Below are 17,009 nucleotides of genomic sequence, written 5' to 3'. Positions count from 1 at the left end.
GCTCTGTGCCGGGCGGTTGGTGGCCGCCAAAGTGTTTTTTAGTTCCTCAAAACGTGTCATGAGCGCGGCCATCTGTCTTTGGGCTTCGGCCTTCTCCTTGCTCTCCTCCTCACGCTCTCTGTTTGCCTTATGAAGATCCGCCAGTGCTATCTCGTACATGGTGACGAGATCTTGGCCTGACGGGCGGCTGCTGCCTGGATTTGCCTCATCGCCGGGGTTGGCCGGGGTTGTGAATAGTGCGCGGTGAACGCCGACCGCGGGGTCGGAGGGTTGGGGAATGGCGGGGAGCTCTGCCTGCTCTTCAGCGTTTCCCCCGCTACCGTTAGTCATGGTGATTGTAGTGGGATGACCTTTAGTTCAAGGGTTCCCACAGACGGCGCCAATGTTAATGTCTAAAAGTCTAGCGGTAGCTGGACCTTAGCTAACGCTGATCCGATGAGCGGATCGATACTTGTGTTGTTATTGTAGCTCTCGTTACCTGTCAAATGAAATACAATGGGCGTCAGAGGGAGACCGCGCTGGGCGGTCTTCAACTCTCCGATGCCTAAGTTAGTCAATGTATTTATGTTGACAAAGTAACAGTAAGTAAATATTGAATGCGTAATAAATGAGGAGAGAGGAGAGGACCTTTTATAGGTGAGGAAGAGGATGATCTTCTCCTTGTTTTCGATGTGGGACTGATGTGCTTCAGTTCCCAGTTTCAGTAGCTTCTGATGCTAACTTGACACGGCGCGTGGCGACGCGTCGGCGGTGCTTTGGGGTTGCTCCGGGGCTCAGGCGGTAACCTGGCTAGCTGTCTTTACGCCAGTCACTTATATGGTGGGCGTTGGTACCCCTGGCGGTACAATGAGCGTGGCTCATTATAGCTAATTATGCTTGCAAATGCACATGTATGTAAAGGATGTTAGGGGTAGCACTTGTAATGCCACAAGCAACCTTGTAATTTATTTTATTTAGGCATTTAGTCTCCTCAGCCTTTTTCATTTTTCATGGTTCCTCCTGCCAAGTTCATGTAAGTCTGATATGCTCTTTAGGGAGTGGTTCCTAGTTGGCATAGTTTGGACTACGGAACTAGTATAGGTAAGCACATGTACTTTTACCTCCCTTACCGTCTTACCATCAATAAAAGAGGAATTATTCAATCATCTGTGTCCCGTGAGATTGCTCCTTGATCTTTCCTTTCGATTTCTCATTTGTTCTTCGTGGTTGCCAAACATTTATATAATTGTGTTCTTGCTTGCCGCTAGCACCTTTTTAATCTCGTGTGGTTTTCATTATTCCTTGCAAGGTACTCACTTGGCTGACTTGCTTACTTGCAAGTGCCGCGTGGTCCTCTTTCCGCATTGCAAAGTTGACCCGTGACACTATGCAAAGTAGCCGGTTTTCCAAAAGAATGGCCAGGATTGTCCAAATGAAATCAATGGACCAAAAATATGGTGACATGCCCAAGCATGCCATGTTTGGACTTTGGAGCATGGTAGAATTTTCCCTCATTTCTCAGCAAAAGTCAGTCTGATATAAAATTTGTCTCCAACAGCTTTCGAATTTTCAAACCTCTCTCTCTCTCTCTCTAAAACACTGTAGACTCTCTCTCTAACCGCTTCTATAGTCCAAGCAAAGACCTATTTCTAATTCCATAGCCCTCAAAGATTGCTCCTTTTCTCTTCTTTCTCTTTTGAATTTTTGCACCAAAACGCAATCTGTGTTGAGAAAGCTCGAGTCTTTCTTGGCGATTCAGGGCTTTGATCGATGGGTTTTGGTTTTTGGGTCGAGAACTTCAAAGGGTCTGTGTCACTTTGTGAGAACATGTTGATCGGTGAAGATGGTCACTCTTCTTTTTGGGCTGGAGCTCCGGTTCTGAGCTTTTGGTGATTTCTTGGGTTTGCGGTGTGTGTAAATTTTGTGGCTTTGATTAGGGTTTCTCGGTAAGAAATTGTTACCCTTCTTTTCTTAGTTCTGTTTCACTTTTCAAGTTTTTACCTTTTTGAGCTTTAAGTCTGATTTACTGTTGTTGTGGGTAGTAAGAAATCTAAGTTTTTGACAATATAGGTACTTCCTTATTTTAGTGTTTTTGGAATTGAATTCTATGAGTGCTGGAGTTTTCATTATTAAAGCGGCGAGTTTGGTAGTATTTCTGGGCCCATTTTCTTAAAGGATTTGGTGTCATAGAAAAGGTTGTGTCTCATGATTAAAGGGTTCGGCTGAATATTTATAGCGTTCCTTGTGAATTTTGAACCAGGGGTTGGTGAAGCGTAGACAAGTTGTAAGATCCTGAATTTTGAAGTTAGTCTAATTTTATTTTTGAGCTTGAAAATGGAAAGTAGAGGTCACCACGAGTTAGCGGCATTTTTCGAGTTCCCGAGCTATTTTTTAAGGAATTTTTGAAGTTTGGATGCAAAGTGCATTATGTGGTGACGTGGCGCCTTCCTATTGGCGAAAGAGTTTACTTACTGACCAACAGCCCAACATGTCAGTCACAAGCCCATGAGTCATGTTGACATTTCTCAAGTGGAAGGAAGAAAAGTGGTGGATGCTTGACAAGTGGTGCAAGCACTTTGGTGGAAGGTTTTAATCTTGACACATGACAACTTTTGATTGGCCATCTTTCCCTATATATAGGAACCAGCCCCCATCTCCAGTACATATTCCCATTTTTCCGAGAGACTCTCTCTCTAGCTTTCTCTTCTAAACTTCGACGGATCATAATTTTTGATCCGTAACTCCGATTTAAGATCAGCGAAAAGCTACGGATTCATCTTGATGTCATCTTTCTATCCATAGAGGTTTGAGTTAGATCCAATGGTCATTTCTAGAAGGCTCGGTTAACGATAGGTATTCTAGGAGGCAATTCGTATTGTCAAGGTGAGTGGGTTTCTGTGATATGTTTCAAATATTCTTATTTTCTACAAAAATGGTGGAAAAGCATGATTTTATCTATTTACAAAATATCTCTCTATTTTCAAGTGAAGCATGTCTATTTATGAAATATGCGGAGTTTATATATATTATGTGCTGGATCCATTGTTTGACTAGTCATGGAACATGAGAACTTCTTGATTGATTATGCCGAAGTAAGGATGTGTCACACAGTGGTATAGGGCAAGAGAAGGCCATTAGGGTGCTCGTGGTGGTCACTAAATTGAAGGATAATCAATAAGAAGGGATGATGCGATGTGATGAATTGTTGTACATTGATGTGTATACGATATACTACTTTCTAGCGAATGTAAAATGACATGGCTTTACTGGCATATTACATGATCTACTCACTGAGCGCGTGGTTTTGCTCACCCACCCATCTCTAATACCTTTTGTAGAGAAGTACTTAGGTTTTGACTAGTCGAAGTGGGTTGGACGAGCCTAGAAGGAAGATTTTATTTACATTCTGCCTTGTAACACTCACACCTCATATTTGGGGACAGGTGCTTAAAATCCACCGACACCAGGTCTGGGGCGTGACATAAGTAGTGTTAGATTGTACCTTGAAAATTGAATTGGCTCTTTTTCTTGTCTCTGTTTTTTTCGGGTATATATATAGCGTTATGCTTTTCTGTTGTTTCTTTAGCTGTAAAACTTTCAAAACCAGTTCTGGGCAATGCTATTGGCAACTTGGTGTTGTTGGATTGTTTTGTTTGAGATAACTCGGCTATTTCCTATGACATTATACTTTATGGTGGTGTTGGGTGCCCACCATAAAGTATAATGTCATAGGAAATATGAGTTATAATGAAATTGACTGTTTGTTTTGTTTCAGCTATAAGAAAATGTCGATCCCGCCGAATTCACCATGGAGAGGATGTGCAGCAAACTACCCTCAACCTGTCAATGAAGTTGTCGAGCTTGCAGCTCAGTCTTTGGTAGAAACTGTTTATTACTTTAATTGCCGTATTGCAGATTCCCCGCTGGCTGACATCGAGTATAGAAGCAGTAGTGGAGAAGAAGACATACTCCGCCATGTGTTCCGCTGGGATCTTACCCCCTATCATGAGGTGTTTCAGAATGGCTTCGAAGTGAGGCGCCAAGAAAACACTACCAACCAAGTCTACTACAATCTGGAACATTACGTCCATCATGGCGGTAGGCCTCTTGATTCCCGCCGACCCGCCACCCACGCCTTTGTTAGCACCACCCTTAACAGCGGTTGGCATCCCACCGTCACCAAGACTGTGGAGGAAGTATATCGCTATGAGATATATGCTCCCGGTGGCATTTGGGTTGCTGAGACTCTTGGTGACAGTTACCAGTACCCGGCCCAAGATGAGGTTTGCTTTGTTGCTGGAGTTGCCCCACAATACATTCGCTCTGTCCAACATTTCAGGCTTGTTCGTAATGGAAGGTAAGTAAAGTTTCTCAATAACACATGCGGCAAGATTATATGTAGATTGCAAATTGATCACAGTCAACATTTAACTACTGCAGATACACAAGACGGGAGAGACTTGATCATCAAATCATACTGAATGGGAACTACAATCCACAATCGCATCCATACCGGCAGCTCAACATTCGGAGGCCAGTATTTTACTACGTGGATGAAAATGGTACGAGGCAGCTTCTGAACTGTAGCACTTGGGAAGCCCCTGCAATCTCCAATCGAGAGAAACGATCAGCCGATAACTCTGACACCACCGACTGTGAGAGCTACATAGATGCTGGATTCCGTTCATCAGAGGACGATCAAGCCTATCTATTCATGAACAATGAGTATGTGCTAATGAACTATGCTCCGGGCAGCACAAACAACAAGGTATTGAACGGACCGCTTCTTATCTGCTATGGGTTTCCATCCCTCTCGGGCACAACCTTTGCAGAACATGGTATAGACTGTGCTTTCGGGTCTCATGATCGAGATGAAGCCTTTATCTTCTCTGTGAATCTTTGTGCACACATTAACTTCGCACCAGGCACCACAAATAACAAGATAATCAAAGGCCCCATGACCATCAGTGCCATGTTCCCCTTCTTCAAATTGACTGTGTTTTCAACCGGCATAGATGCTGCGTTTGAGGCAACAACAAAATATGAAGCTTACCTCTTCAAAGACAACCAGTATGCTCTTATAAACTACCGTTCTGGTAGTGCCCACCTCATCCACCGCCAGCTCATCACTGACGGCTTTCGTGGTTTGAGAAACACCATCTTTGCAAGTGGAATCGAGGCAGCATTTGCTTCGCACAGGACTAATGAGGCATACCTATTCAAAGGAGATTCCTACGCACTCATCAACTTTGCTCCTGCCACCACTAATGACTACATCATTGGTGGCATCAAGAAGATCCTTCCCAATTGGCCTTCTCTGCAACCGATCTTGCCTCGCAAAAATCGTGGACTTGACGTTCACAACCCATCTAGCCCTGGTGTTGATGATGCTGGCCGTGACCAAGATCATGATGAACTCTAAGACTTTAGCCTCATATTTACGTGCCAAACCGAGTGTGCCTACATGAATAAGGCCTCTGTTGTGTCTTCAGCCTTTCTGTATTCTAAATATTAATAAAGTCATGAGACTATTTACCGCTGATTTTTCCCGTCTTCCTTGCTTGGTGTGCTGGGGATTGCTAACATCATCTTGTTATAGGTACAACTCTATCCCTCATATAGTAATGGGTTCATGATGCCCGTGGTTGTTGGCCCAATTAAAATTGTTCTTCTTTTGGTTACCTTCAGTAGTTGTCCCAACAACTCAACTAATATTTTGGATATGCTGAAAATTTTACAATAATAGAGGAGTTTCATTTGTACAGAAAACTGCTTACAGTGCTCATCTCTATCTGATGTCTGCTGAATCATTGAAAAGATAAGCACCTATTCAAGATGACTACAAGTTTGTGAAATATCTTGATCGCGAGAGCGAGAGGCATTCTCTCTGCTAGTCCATATTCAGATTTGTTGTTATTCCTTGTTTATGAATTTTTTTTTTTTTTGAAGTGTTACTTTTTCACTTTGAGAGTTTGAGAGAGTGTAAACAGAGAGGCCCGACCCGACACTATTCGGAAGGGTTGGCCCGGTTCCAAATTATGTTGACTTAGTCAAAGCTCGGTCCGGCCCGGCCCGATCCTAAGCCCTAAAATTTAGGGTAGGGCCGGCCCTAGCCCGGCCCATGACAAGGCCTAACTTGTACAATGCAAAAAACACCCATCACTTGTTACTTCAAACCACGGCACTTTGTATACGACGGGCAAAATGGTCTACAAAGTACAATACGTACATATATGCACAATAAAATTCAACTAAAGGGCTAGTTATTCTATCGAATTCTCGTCCCATCTCTCTTTCTGAACTTGCCGGTATAAAATGGAAAAGGAAATTTCTTTAGGGAGATTGTGACATATATCTCAAAATGTCGTTTTAGAGTTTAGTTCAATGTTTTGAGCTTCGGTTTGGTTATTCTTTTTATTTGATTTGGTTTTGTGCTCGATTGTTTTTTTTATTCTCAATTTAGTGAGTCTCTCTATTGTGTCACTTGTTGCTTCGAGCCATTGTACTTTGAATGTGTGGGATAAAATAGTCAACCATGTATAACATGTATCTGCATGATAGCAAGATATTTTCACATAATTCTACTCCCAACTCTTTTTCTGAGTTTCTATATATATAATCAAATTTAGGGCGATCATGACATATAACCAAAAACGATATGTTATGGACAAGTTCAGTTCAAATCGACTCGTTTCAATTTGGACAAATCAAAACCCGTCAAGTTTCATTGTGATTTGGTCCGATTTTGGGCTCAATATTTTTCGATTTTCAGTTTTACAAGCCTCGCTCCCAAGTCTGGGAGAAGTCAGTCTCGTGCATGTGTTAGGCACGTGGTTAATTAGTTTAATTAGTTCATTATGTTAATTAGCTTGTTAGTCTAATTAAGCATGTTAGGGTTTAATTAAGTCTGCTCACTCCGTGTGCAACACGTGTCGCACATGATAAGGGCTATAGAAGCCTCAATCTGTAGCTGGAATACTATCGATGAATATCAGTTTATTATCTTCTTCTTTTCGTTTACATTTCTTTTGCATTTTCTCTCCAATTAGGGTCCTTACCCTAACAATTGGTATCTAGAGCCACTCGATCATGGTGAAACTCAAGGGTGCGGGGTCTAAACCGGCCTCTCCTCCTCATGTTGCTGATGAACCTCTTGTTTCTGGCGAGCTTTCTCATCTGGAATATGAGCTGCAACTCCACCGCGATGAGACTAGCGCTCGTCTTGATGAGATTCAAGCCTCTATACAGGACTCTATGGCCACTTCCTTGGCTAGTTTCAAGTCTGTTTTAATGGAGGAGTTCAAGATTCAGCTCACCACTCTTATCAAGGACAAACCCCCTGTCAACGATGCTGGAGACATCGCCGTTCCTCAGCCGGACGGGACTGTCAGATTTGGGTCTATACCATCACCGACGATGCAGCAGCAGTTAGTCAGCTTTACGGAATCTTCATCGTCCACAGTTGCTAGATCTGAGGGTAACCATACTCATCCTTCGGATACTGATGCTCTTAACATTGGTAATGATGATGTGTTGTGCAAAACTACTGATATTGTGACTACTACTGTGGATTCATTTATTGGTGGTAATCTTGCTAGCAAGAATCAGGTGGCTTCTCAAATTAATGGATCTAAACATGGGAATGCTAGTGGAACAATGGCCCAAACAATTAACTCGGTGGGAGGAACTCAATTCCATTCTGTGCAGCAACCTACTATGAGGTCACAGCCCTTTAAGGTACCTCCCAGTTCAATCTATGCTGGCATGAGCTTTGGTTATCCACAGGGTGTCAACCAACCTATACATGAGCATGATCCCTTTATGATGACCTATTCTGGGCCATATTCAACATCCATGATCAACTTTACACCTCATACAGTTCAGTCTACACATCCATCGATTATGCCTCACTATGCAAATACAAAGGGGCACACACCCAATTTCAATGTGGTCTCCACCCTTCCCACCACCACAACGACTCATTCGTCACCTCCTAATTATCAGCAAGCTGCACCAATACCACCATTCACACACATTTTGCCTCCACCATATCATCAAGGCCAAACCAACTACTATCAACCAGTTCCAGAAATGCAGCCAAATTATTTTGGTTTTCCTTTCATAGATCCTAACTTACCTACCATGAAACAAATGAGGTTGGAATTCAATGTGTTTAGTGGAGGAGACCCTGTGGAATGGCTTAACAAGGCTGACCAATATTTCGAGTTCTACCAAATACCAGAAGAAAGGAAGCTGTCCATTGCCACAATGCATTTGTCTGATAAAGCATCAGATAGGTGGTATATGTTTAGACATGAGTTTCCTAATACTTGGCAAGGGCTGGCTGACTTACTAATGCGGGAATTTAGTGGCTATAATTGATCAGAATACCAGGCTGATTTGGCAAGAATGAATCAAACTGGTTCTATGGAAAGTTACAAGGAACAGTTCACCAAACTTTCCAAAAGGGCACCTGGTTTTTCTCTTGAGATATTGCTGTCTTGTTTCATTGGAGGCTTGAAGGAAGATATAAGAGTGGATGTGCAAGCGCAGAAACCTAGGACCCTATATGAAGCATGTGAGCTTGCTAGAGTCTATGAGATAAGAAATGAAAGTCACAGGAACTTTTCACGAGGGTCTTACAGTCACAAATTAGCTACAGGGAGCAACAAGTTTATAAATGATGCTAGAACTAACTTAAGGCCAAGTGGGACTGCTTTCACTCCACGAATCACTCACCCCAATTCAGGTCCTGCAAGTGGTAGCAATAATGTCAGGGTTAAGCTCTCTGATGCTGAGTTTGAAGCTAGACGAGCTAGAAATCAATGTTACTTTCGCAATGAGCCATACAAACCTGGACACAATTGCAGAAAAAAGGGTCAACTGATGAGCATGGAGATTGTACCCAACAATGATGAATTATCTGAGGGCACTGATGAGCAATAGTTAGTGGAGGTACCTCCAATAGTCGATATTGAAGAACCACTGATTAGATTGCAGGTTATGGGAGGAGAAAATGCACAGCCAGCTACTATGCAATTGAAGGGAGTCTTCAACAAGAAAATAGTTCACATTCTAATTGATTCGGGTGCCACACACAATTTCATTCATCCACAATTACTCAAACTCTCCAAGACTCAAATACATCAATTTTCACCATTAAATGTGATTTTGGCCAGTGGAGCAAAAATGCAAACGAGAGGAAAAGTGAGAGTACAACTTAAGCTACAGCAGTTTGAATTCATGGATGATTTTTACATACTGCCAGTGACTAGATGTGAGGTGGTATTGGGAGCTTTTGGCTTAAATCATTGGGAGACATTTTGTGGAATTTTGAAACCATGAAAATGAAGTTCACAGTTAGGGGCAGTACTTATCAACTACAAGGAGAGACAACTGCTGAAGCTTCAGTCATCAGTTGCAAAGCAATGACTAGATTACTCAAGAAAGAAAAGGAGGCTATGCTAATTCAAGTTCAAGCTGCTACTATGCCTGAAGTGAAAGATCAGTATGGGGAATCACCTCATCCACAGATACAAGCTCTCATTAACAAATATGCTGAGATTTTTACCACTCCAACATCATTACCTCCCACCAGAACACAAGACCATAAAATTGAACTATTGCCTCATACACCACCTGTGAGTGTTAGACCGTACAGATATCCACATTTCCAAAAAGCTGAGATAGAAAAGATTGTACAGGAATTGCTTGACAATAGTGTGATCAAGCCAAGTGTGAGCCCTTTTTCTTCACCAGTGCTGCTAGTTAAAAAGAAGGATGGAACATGGCGGATGTGCGTGGATTACAGGTCACTGAATGCAGCCACAATCAAAGACAAGTATCCCATTCCTGTGGTGGATGAGTTACTAGACGAGATTCATGGGTCGACCATTTTTACTAAATTGGACTTGCGATCTGGTTATCACCAGATAAGAATGAGTCCTGCAGATGTAAGTAAAACTGCATTCAGAACACATAATGGCCATTATGAGTTCTTAGTTATGCCATTTGGCTTGACAAATGCACCATCTACCTTTCAATCCGTCATGAATGATGTGCTGAGAGATTACTTGCGCAAGTTTGCTTTAGTCTTCTTTGATGACATTCTGGTCTACAATTCATCCTTGGAAGCACATGTTGAACATTTAGAAAAGATCTTTGAGACTTTGCAACAGCATTCACTCAAGGTCAAACAAAGTAAGTGTAGCTTTGGTATGGCAACAGTGGAATACTTGGGGCATGTCATCAGTGCTTAGGGAGTTGCAGTGGACCCTGCAAAGATTGAATGCATAAAAAATTAGGGTAGACCACACACTCTCAAGGGGTTGAGAGGTTTTTGGGATTGGCAGGATACTACAGAAAGTATGTTAAAAATTTCGGTACAATAGCTAGACCACTTACTGATATGCTAAAGAATGGAGGTTTCCAATGGACACCAGAGTCTGTGGCAGCATTTGACAACCTGAAACAGGCTCTCATGACTACTCTAGTTTTGGCATTACCTGATTTCTCTAAGGAGTTTGTGATTGAGTGTGATGCATCAGGTGTTGGCATTGGAGCAATACTTTCTCAAGAAGGGCACCCCATTGCTTTTTTAAGCAAAACTTTAGCCCCATGGCACATTGCTTTGTCAGTTTATGACAAGCAAATGCTAGCTGTAGTATTTGCAGTTCAGCATTGGAGGCCATTTTTTTGGGAAACCACTTTAAGATATATACAGATCATAGAACAATTCAATACTTCTTGGAGCAGAAGATTTCTACTCCAACTCAACAAAAGTGGCTGTTGAAACTTGCTGGTTATGATTATTCAATTCATTATAAGTCTGGTAAAAACAATGCAGCTCCAGATGCTTTGTCAAGGAGAGAAGAGTTGAGCAATATTGGCACTGAGGTCATCTCCAAATATAGGGCCTTAAATGCAATGGCTGGGATCTCTTCACCTGTGCATAATTATTTACAAGATATTCAAATGGCCACTACCCTTGATCCTGAAGCAAAAGACATTATCCAACAACTGATGCATGGATCATCAACTCCACCCCAGTATTCCTTGGTCAACTCTCAACTGCTATATAAGAGCAAAATATATGTCCCTCAATCAGGAAATTGGAGAGACAAGATCATTAGGGAGTTTCATGATGGTTATAATGGGGGGCATGCTAGAATCCACAGAACAAAAAAAAGAATCACAAGATCTTTTGCACGGCCAAGGTTACATAGAGATATAAAGACCTATGTAACTGCATGTCACAACTGTCAACAGAACCATTATGAAACTATTCGGCCACCAGGTCTTCTGCAGCCTAATGTGATCCCAGAAAAGGCTTGGACTATGATTTCCATGGATTTTATTGAGGGTCTTCCAACTTCTTCAGGTAAGACCATGATCATGGTAATAGTGGATAGATTGACTAAATATGGTCATTTCATACCTTTAGCCCACCCCTACACTGCTGCCACCATTGTCCAGCATTTTATCAACCATGTTTTTAAGCTTCATGGAATGCCTTAGTCTATCATATCGGATAGAGATCTAGTATTTCTAAGTAATTTCTGGGAAGCTTTCTTCATGGCTCAAGGGCATCTCTGAACAAGAGCTCAGCCTACCATCCACAAACGGATGGCCAAACTGAAAATCTCAACAGGACTCTTGAACAGTATCTAAGATGCGTTGTTGGGGAGAAGCCTCACTCATGGGTTGAGGCCATACCTTGGGCGGAATACTGGTATAACTCAGCCCACCATTCTGTGATTGGCATGACACCCTTTCAAGCTTTATATGGATACGAGCCACCTGCTATTCGAGTGTATACGCCTGGCTCCACATCTGTAGAAGTTGTTGACCATCAGCTCCAAACTAGGGATGCACTCTTGGCTATTATCAAAAGAAACTTGCAGATAGCTCAATCAAGAATGAAGCAGTTCTATGACAGGAATCATTCTGAAAGAACTTTTGTTGAAGGGGATTGGGTTTACTTGAAGCTCCAGCCTTATAGACAGCAGTCCGTAAAGAAAAGACTTATCCACAAGCTTGCCCCTAGATTTTATGGTCCATACCAGATTGAGAAGAGAATTGGGAAAATGGCCTATAAACTTAAGCTTCCTAGCTCAGCAAGAGCACATCCAGTTTTCCATGTGTCCTTGTTGAAGAAAAAAATTGGGATACAGCTGTAGTATCTGCCCACTTACCACCAGACATTGATCCTTACAACCCCAGGTGGTACCCTGCTAAGATCTTGGATAGGAAGCTTGTCAAAAAGGGGAACGAGCCAGTAACTAAGTGGCTGATTCAATGGCTGGGTACAGTTGAGGAGGAGGCTACATGGGAGGAAGCCGAAGAAATAATGCAGCTTTTTCCTAACTTTCAAGCTTGAGGTCAAGCTTATCTTATGGGGGCTGGATTGTTACAAAAATAGCTTAGAAATGGTTTCTTAAGTAACTGGGAGAAGTCAGTCTCGTGCATGTGTTAGGCACGTGGTTAATTAGTTTAATTAGTTCATTCTGTTAATTAGCTTGTTAGTCTAATTAAGCATGTTAGGGTTTAATTAAGTCTGCTCACTCCATGTGCAACACGTGTCGCACATGATAAGGGCTATATAAGCCTCAATCTGTAGCTGGAATACTATCGATGAATATCATTTTATTATCTTCTTCTTTTCCTTTAAGAGCAACTCCACCGGTGGAGTTAACTGGGCAAGCCATGTCATTTTGATGATGTGTTGACTGGGTAGAATGAAAAAGTTGCTTCCATCGGGCCTTGCTTGACTAGCCAAGCTTTGGCTTTGCATGACCCAGGCCAAAAAAAATGGGCAAGCCCGTGACTATTTTCTTGCCCAAAGTCATCTGGCTGCCAGCTCGGCCCACTGTAGAACGTGGGTGACGTCAGGTGGTGACGCGCAGAACCAAACGCGGTAATTGTCCAGAGTGGAGGACACGGACCAATAGAAAAGCGCCATGTGGCCGACCAAAGTCTGCATCCTTATTTTGTCGCGTAGCGACAGTGAGTGGGTGCAGGGGACAGGTGGCATCGGGCCGTTGGCTTGTTCAGAAAATTTGAAACCAACAGTCCTTTAATCTGGGCCGTTGGTTTCAATTAATGTTCACAATCCGACGGTGGATGAATTAATATGTATATATATTAATTGTAACGGTAATGTTCAGAATCCAACGGTGGAGTTTTTAATATGTATATATATTAATTGTAACGGTAAGAAACGATAAGAAAAAAATTTCTAAAAATTTCTCTATAAATACCTAGCATTTTCTTGACATCTCACACCCAAAAAATTAGAGTTCATAGTTACACATTCCTCCTCTTCATATAGCTCTCACCATTCAATTTTTTCATTATCCAATATGGCCGAACAAAGGGGAAACACACGTTCAGTGGTCGGACAAGAGGGAGATCAAAGTGAAGATACCCAAGATAAAAGGAGATGGACGGATGAGTAAGATGTTCAATTGTGCAAGTCTTGGAAAGCTATAAGCCAATGTCCGGCTGTGGGCACAAATCAGAAAAAAAAAACGATTTATGGTTGCGCGTGAAGCGACACTTTGACGCAAATTGGCCGCAGAGCCGATCAACCCAATCTTTGCAGGGAAGGTGGAAAATTTTGAAGGTTGAACTCTTTGAGTGGCATTGTGCATTAAGGCAAGCGAAAAATTGGTACAAGAGCGGTTCGAATGCGGTTGATGAGGTATGTATTTGTTGATACATTATAGTAAAATATTACATGATAAATAATGTAGTAATTATAATATCATTTTAATTGTAGTAATTGCTTTTCGTTACAATTAAGATAATTAGTTGATAAATAATGATGTAATTACAACGATGTTTATATTTGTACTTATTGATTTTTCTTGTAAAACGGTGAGAAACTTTTTTATTAAAATTATGACATTTATAATAAATGACCCTTCATAATAGAGTTTATATTTGTACTAACTGCATTTTTTAAATGGTGATTTTTTTAATTACGTAGCAAGATGAAGCACATAAATTGTAGCATGCCGGGATGAAGAGAAAAAGTGGGAAGGCCAAAAGACACAATTTTCAGAGTTTTGCTAGTTACGCTGTTGTGGAGGGCTTTGCACAATTTAAAGACATCCCTAGCCATACATCCAGAGGAACATCAAATGAAGGAAATCAACATATGCACACACAACCAATTCCTGGAAATTCTCCCATCAAGTTGGACATGGATGTAGATGAGGTAATTGCAGGTGAAACTGCAGATCCTAACGTGAGGCCTCAAGGAAGGAAGGCTACGAAAGAAGCAATTCGGAAAGGAAAGAAGGTAGCGAAAGATCAAAGTCCTTTGTCAAGCACTCTCCAGAGTATAGCGAACAACCAAATAGAGGCAACCGCAGGCAAGAAAAAACTCGATGACGACTTCGCTCGAAGTCTCCAAGAGGAAAATCAACGAGCATGTATCCTCTTGCAAATCGAATTGCGAAAAGAGCAACTCATATTCCAAGAGAGGCAAGATCGAATTAAAGAGAGGGAAGAGTGTATTATGGAGATTGATACAAGTAAAATGACGCCAAATAAAAGGCGTTATTGGTTAAGAAAACAAAATAAGATAGCGGACAAAGAAGATCTTGGTGAGTAGACGCCACCTTCTATGGGTGGATACTATCCGCAACCCAATTTTGGTGGTGCATTCCCACAACCAAATTTTTGTGGTGCATACCCACAACCTCTTTACCCCGGTGCATACCCACAACCACCTTACCCCGGTGCATACCCACAACCCCCTTGCCCCGATCCATTCCCACAACCTCCCTTAACCGGTGGATTCCCACCACCTCCCTTCACCGGTGGATTCCCACAACCCCCTTACCCCGGTGGATACTATCCGCAACCACCTTACCCCGGGGGATATCCTACACAACCACAATTTTCACCTTTCTCTACGGGTGATTCCACCAACCCTAACCCTAATGATGACCCTTCAAACGCAAATTGGATTCCTAGAGAGGATGAGGATTATGATTTGAATAATTAGGTGATTATGCATGTTGTTAATTGTATTGTACTTATTCATCGTTTTTCTTTTATGTAAGCATAAAATTTATGAAATAAAAGTTGTATTTGTACTTATTCCTCTTATTAAAACACACAACTTATATTAAAAATCATAGCACATTAAAAAAATTAAAAATAATACAAACCAAATTAAAATCACACTGATCTAGATCTAGATCTCCATGTTGCCTTGAATGTTCCAGAAATGCTCTATCAGATCTTCTTGAAGGTTTGAGTGACTGTTTGCACTTCTTATGGCATCATATCGATCCATGAAGCCGTTGAAATAATAACCATCTCTACCAACAGGATCGAAGTCATCACCGGTCGATCCTTCCCAAACCTGGGCCTCATATTGTTATCCTCTTCTTCATCGGACTCCAAATCCTCATCGTTATCATCTGGTCTTTCATCCTAGATTATCATGTTGTGTAATATAATACATGTTTGCATGATGTATTGAAGGTCTTCTCTATCCCATCCACGAGCCGCTCCTCGAACAATACTAAAACGCGACTGTAAAATGCCGAAACATCATTCGACATCCTTCCTGTACCCCTCTTGAGCCTGGAAAAACTTCAGATCCTTGGGTCATGTAGGCCTTGGAATTGATTTTACGAATGTCGCCCATTGCGGGTAGATACCATCAGCGAGATAGTACCCTAAATTGTGAATTCTGTTATTCACTTAAAATTGGATATGAGGGGCGCAACCAGCAGTGAGCTCGTCAAACAACGGGGACTTAGCAAGCACATTGAGGTCATTGCATGATCCAAGCATTCCAAAGAAGGCATGCCATATCCATGTGTCATAAGAAGCGACTGCTTCGAGGATGATAGTGGGCACACGTTTTAGACCGCTGTATTCTCCAGCCCAACCTGTTGGGTAATTCTTCCATTGCCAGTGCATACAGTCAATGCTTCCAATCATCCCAGGAAAACCTCTTCTCTCAGCTTTGGCAAGAAGTTTTCTGAGGTCGACCAGAGTAGGAGCCCAGAGGTATTCTGCCAAGTACAGAGAAACGATTCCTCTTGTAAATCGTTTCAGAGCCTCGATGGCCGTAGATTTCCCCATCCGACAATACTCAGCGCATTGATCTGCCCCAGCACCGTAAGCAAGCATTCTTAAGGAACATGTCAGCTTCTGTTGGGGAAGTAGTCCGACTTTCTTAGCAGCATCTGATTTTTGGACAAAGTACTTGTCATAGTGACAAAGGTCACTGGAGATGCGGTTGAAAACATTGTGACTCATCCGGTACCTTGTCCAGAACTCCTCTTCACTAAAAACTGGACGCTCCACAAAGTAATCTTCCATCATGTTTTTCCCTCTTGATTCCCTAAATCGCTCCTCATTCGGTGCACGCCCTGGTCGAGAACCCTCTCGTCATGTTTGAGAGGAAGCTTCAGCTTCAGCGACTGCTGCTACCACAAGAGCATTAGTCCTACACATCTCTTCATGATCTTCATCTCGAGATTGTCGATACTTAGCGAACAATCTCTTCATTGAAATGAGGGAAGGAGAGGAAATGTGTTGGATCTGGAGATATGAAAAAGGAGATTTGCGAAGATAGCTTTTGTGTGAGGTTTTGGAGATTTGCGAAGATAACTTGTGTGTGAATGGTGAGCTGCCTGTTGCTCTATTTATTTACAATTTTCACAAAAAAAGTGATCAGACTTCGAGGACACGTGTCCACTTCTGGTTCGACGTAATCTGATCCGAAATCTTAGATAAGATTACATCAACAATATAACCGTTAGATTATTGAATAGTATGCAAATGATCTGGTCCGTTCAAAGATGTCGGTGGTGACTTAACTCATTTCAAGAAAAAATGTCGGTGTTGTGTGCACTCATCTTATGAAAAAGTGTCGGTGAACAGTAAAAGGCGAATGAACAGTATTTCTCTCCAATTAGGGTCCTTACCCTAACAGAAACCACCAAACAAAACACCACTAGCAGATTCATGTTGTCTTTTAAATAGTGGTCGTGGCATTC

At 42.0% G+C, this 17,009-nt stretch overlaps 2 protein-coding genes and 1 pseudogene across 2 annotated transcripts; 2 read left to right on the top strand and 1 right to left on the bottom strand.

Annotated features, from left to right (window-relative positions):
• Nucleotides 1-1,676: 1,676 nt before the first annotated feature.
• Nucleotides 1,677-17,009, top strand: part of LOC112165170 — an 86,178-nt pseudogene continuing 70,845 nt past the window's right edge.
• Nucleotides 2,677-5,517, top strand: LOC112164263. The gene is made up of 3 exons (XM_040506097.1): nt 2,677-2,862; nt 3,755-4,336; nt 4,420-5,517. Exons 2-3 carry the CDS (start codon nt 3,765-3,767, stop codon nt 5,399-5,401), a joined length of 1,554 nt encoding a protein of 517 aa, XP_040362031.1. The 5' UTR covers nt 2,677-2,862; nt 3,755-3,764; the 3' UTR covers nt 5,402-5,517.
• LOC112164262 lies at nt 15,703-16,332 on the bottom strand. The gene has a single exon (XM_024300482.1). The coding sequence runs from the start codon at nt 16,330-16,332 to the stop codon at nt 15,703-15,705; it is 630 nt and encodes a 209-aa protein (XP_024156250.1).

Source organism: Rosa chinensis, chromosome 5 (genome assembly GCF_002994745.2).
Source record: "Rosa chinensis cultivar Old Blush chromosome 5, RchiOBHm-V2, whole genome shotgun sequence".
Classification (NCBI taxonomy): domain Eukaryota; kingdom Viridiplantae; phylum Streptophyta; class Magnoliopsida; order Rosales; family Rosaceae; genus Rosa; species Rosa chinensis.
The sequence above is the reverse complement of the archived record's forward strand: the minus strand, read 5'-3'. Positions and strand labels throughout refer to the sequence as shown.

Bases quoted from the DNA above. Each gene is read 5' to 3' on its own strand.
- LOC112164263 (XM_040506097.1), top strand. From the start codon at position 3,765: ATGTCGATCCCGCCGAATTCACCATGGAGAGGATGTGCAGCAAACTAC. The intron at 4,337-4,419 runs GTAAGTAAAGTT...TAACTACTGCAG, and splicing joins AGGCTTGTTCGTAATGGAAG to ATACACAAGACGGGAGAGAC.
- LOC112164262 (XM_024300482.1), bottom strand. From the start codon at position 16,332: ATGATGGAAGATTACTTTGTGGAGCGTCCAGTTTTTAGTGAAGAGGAG.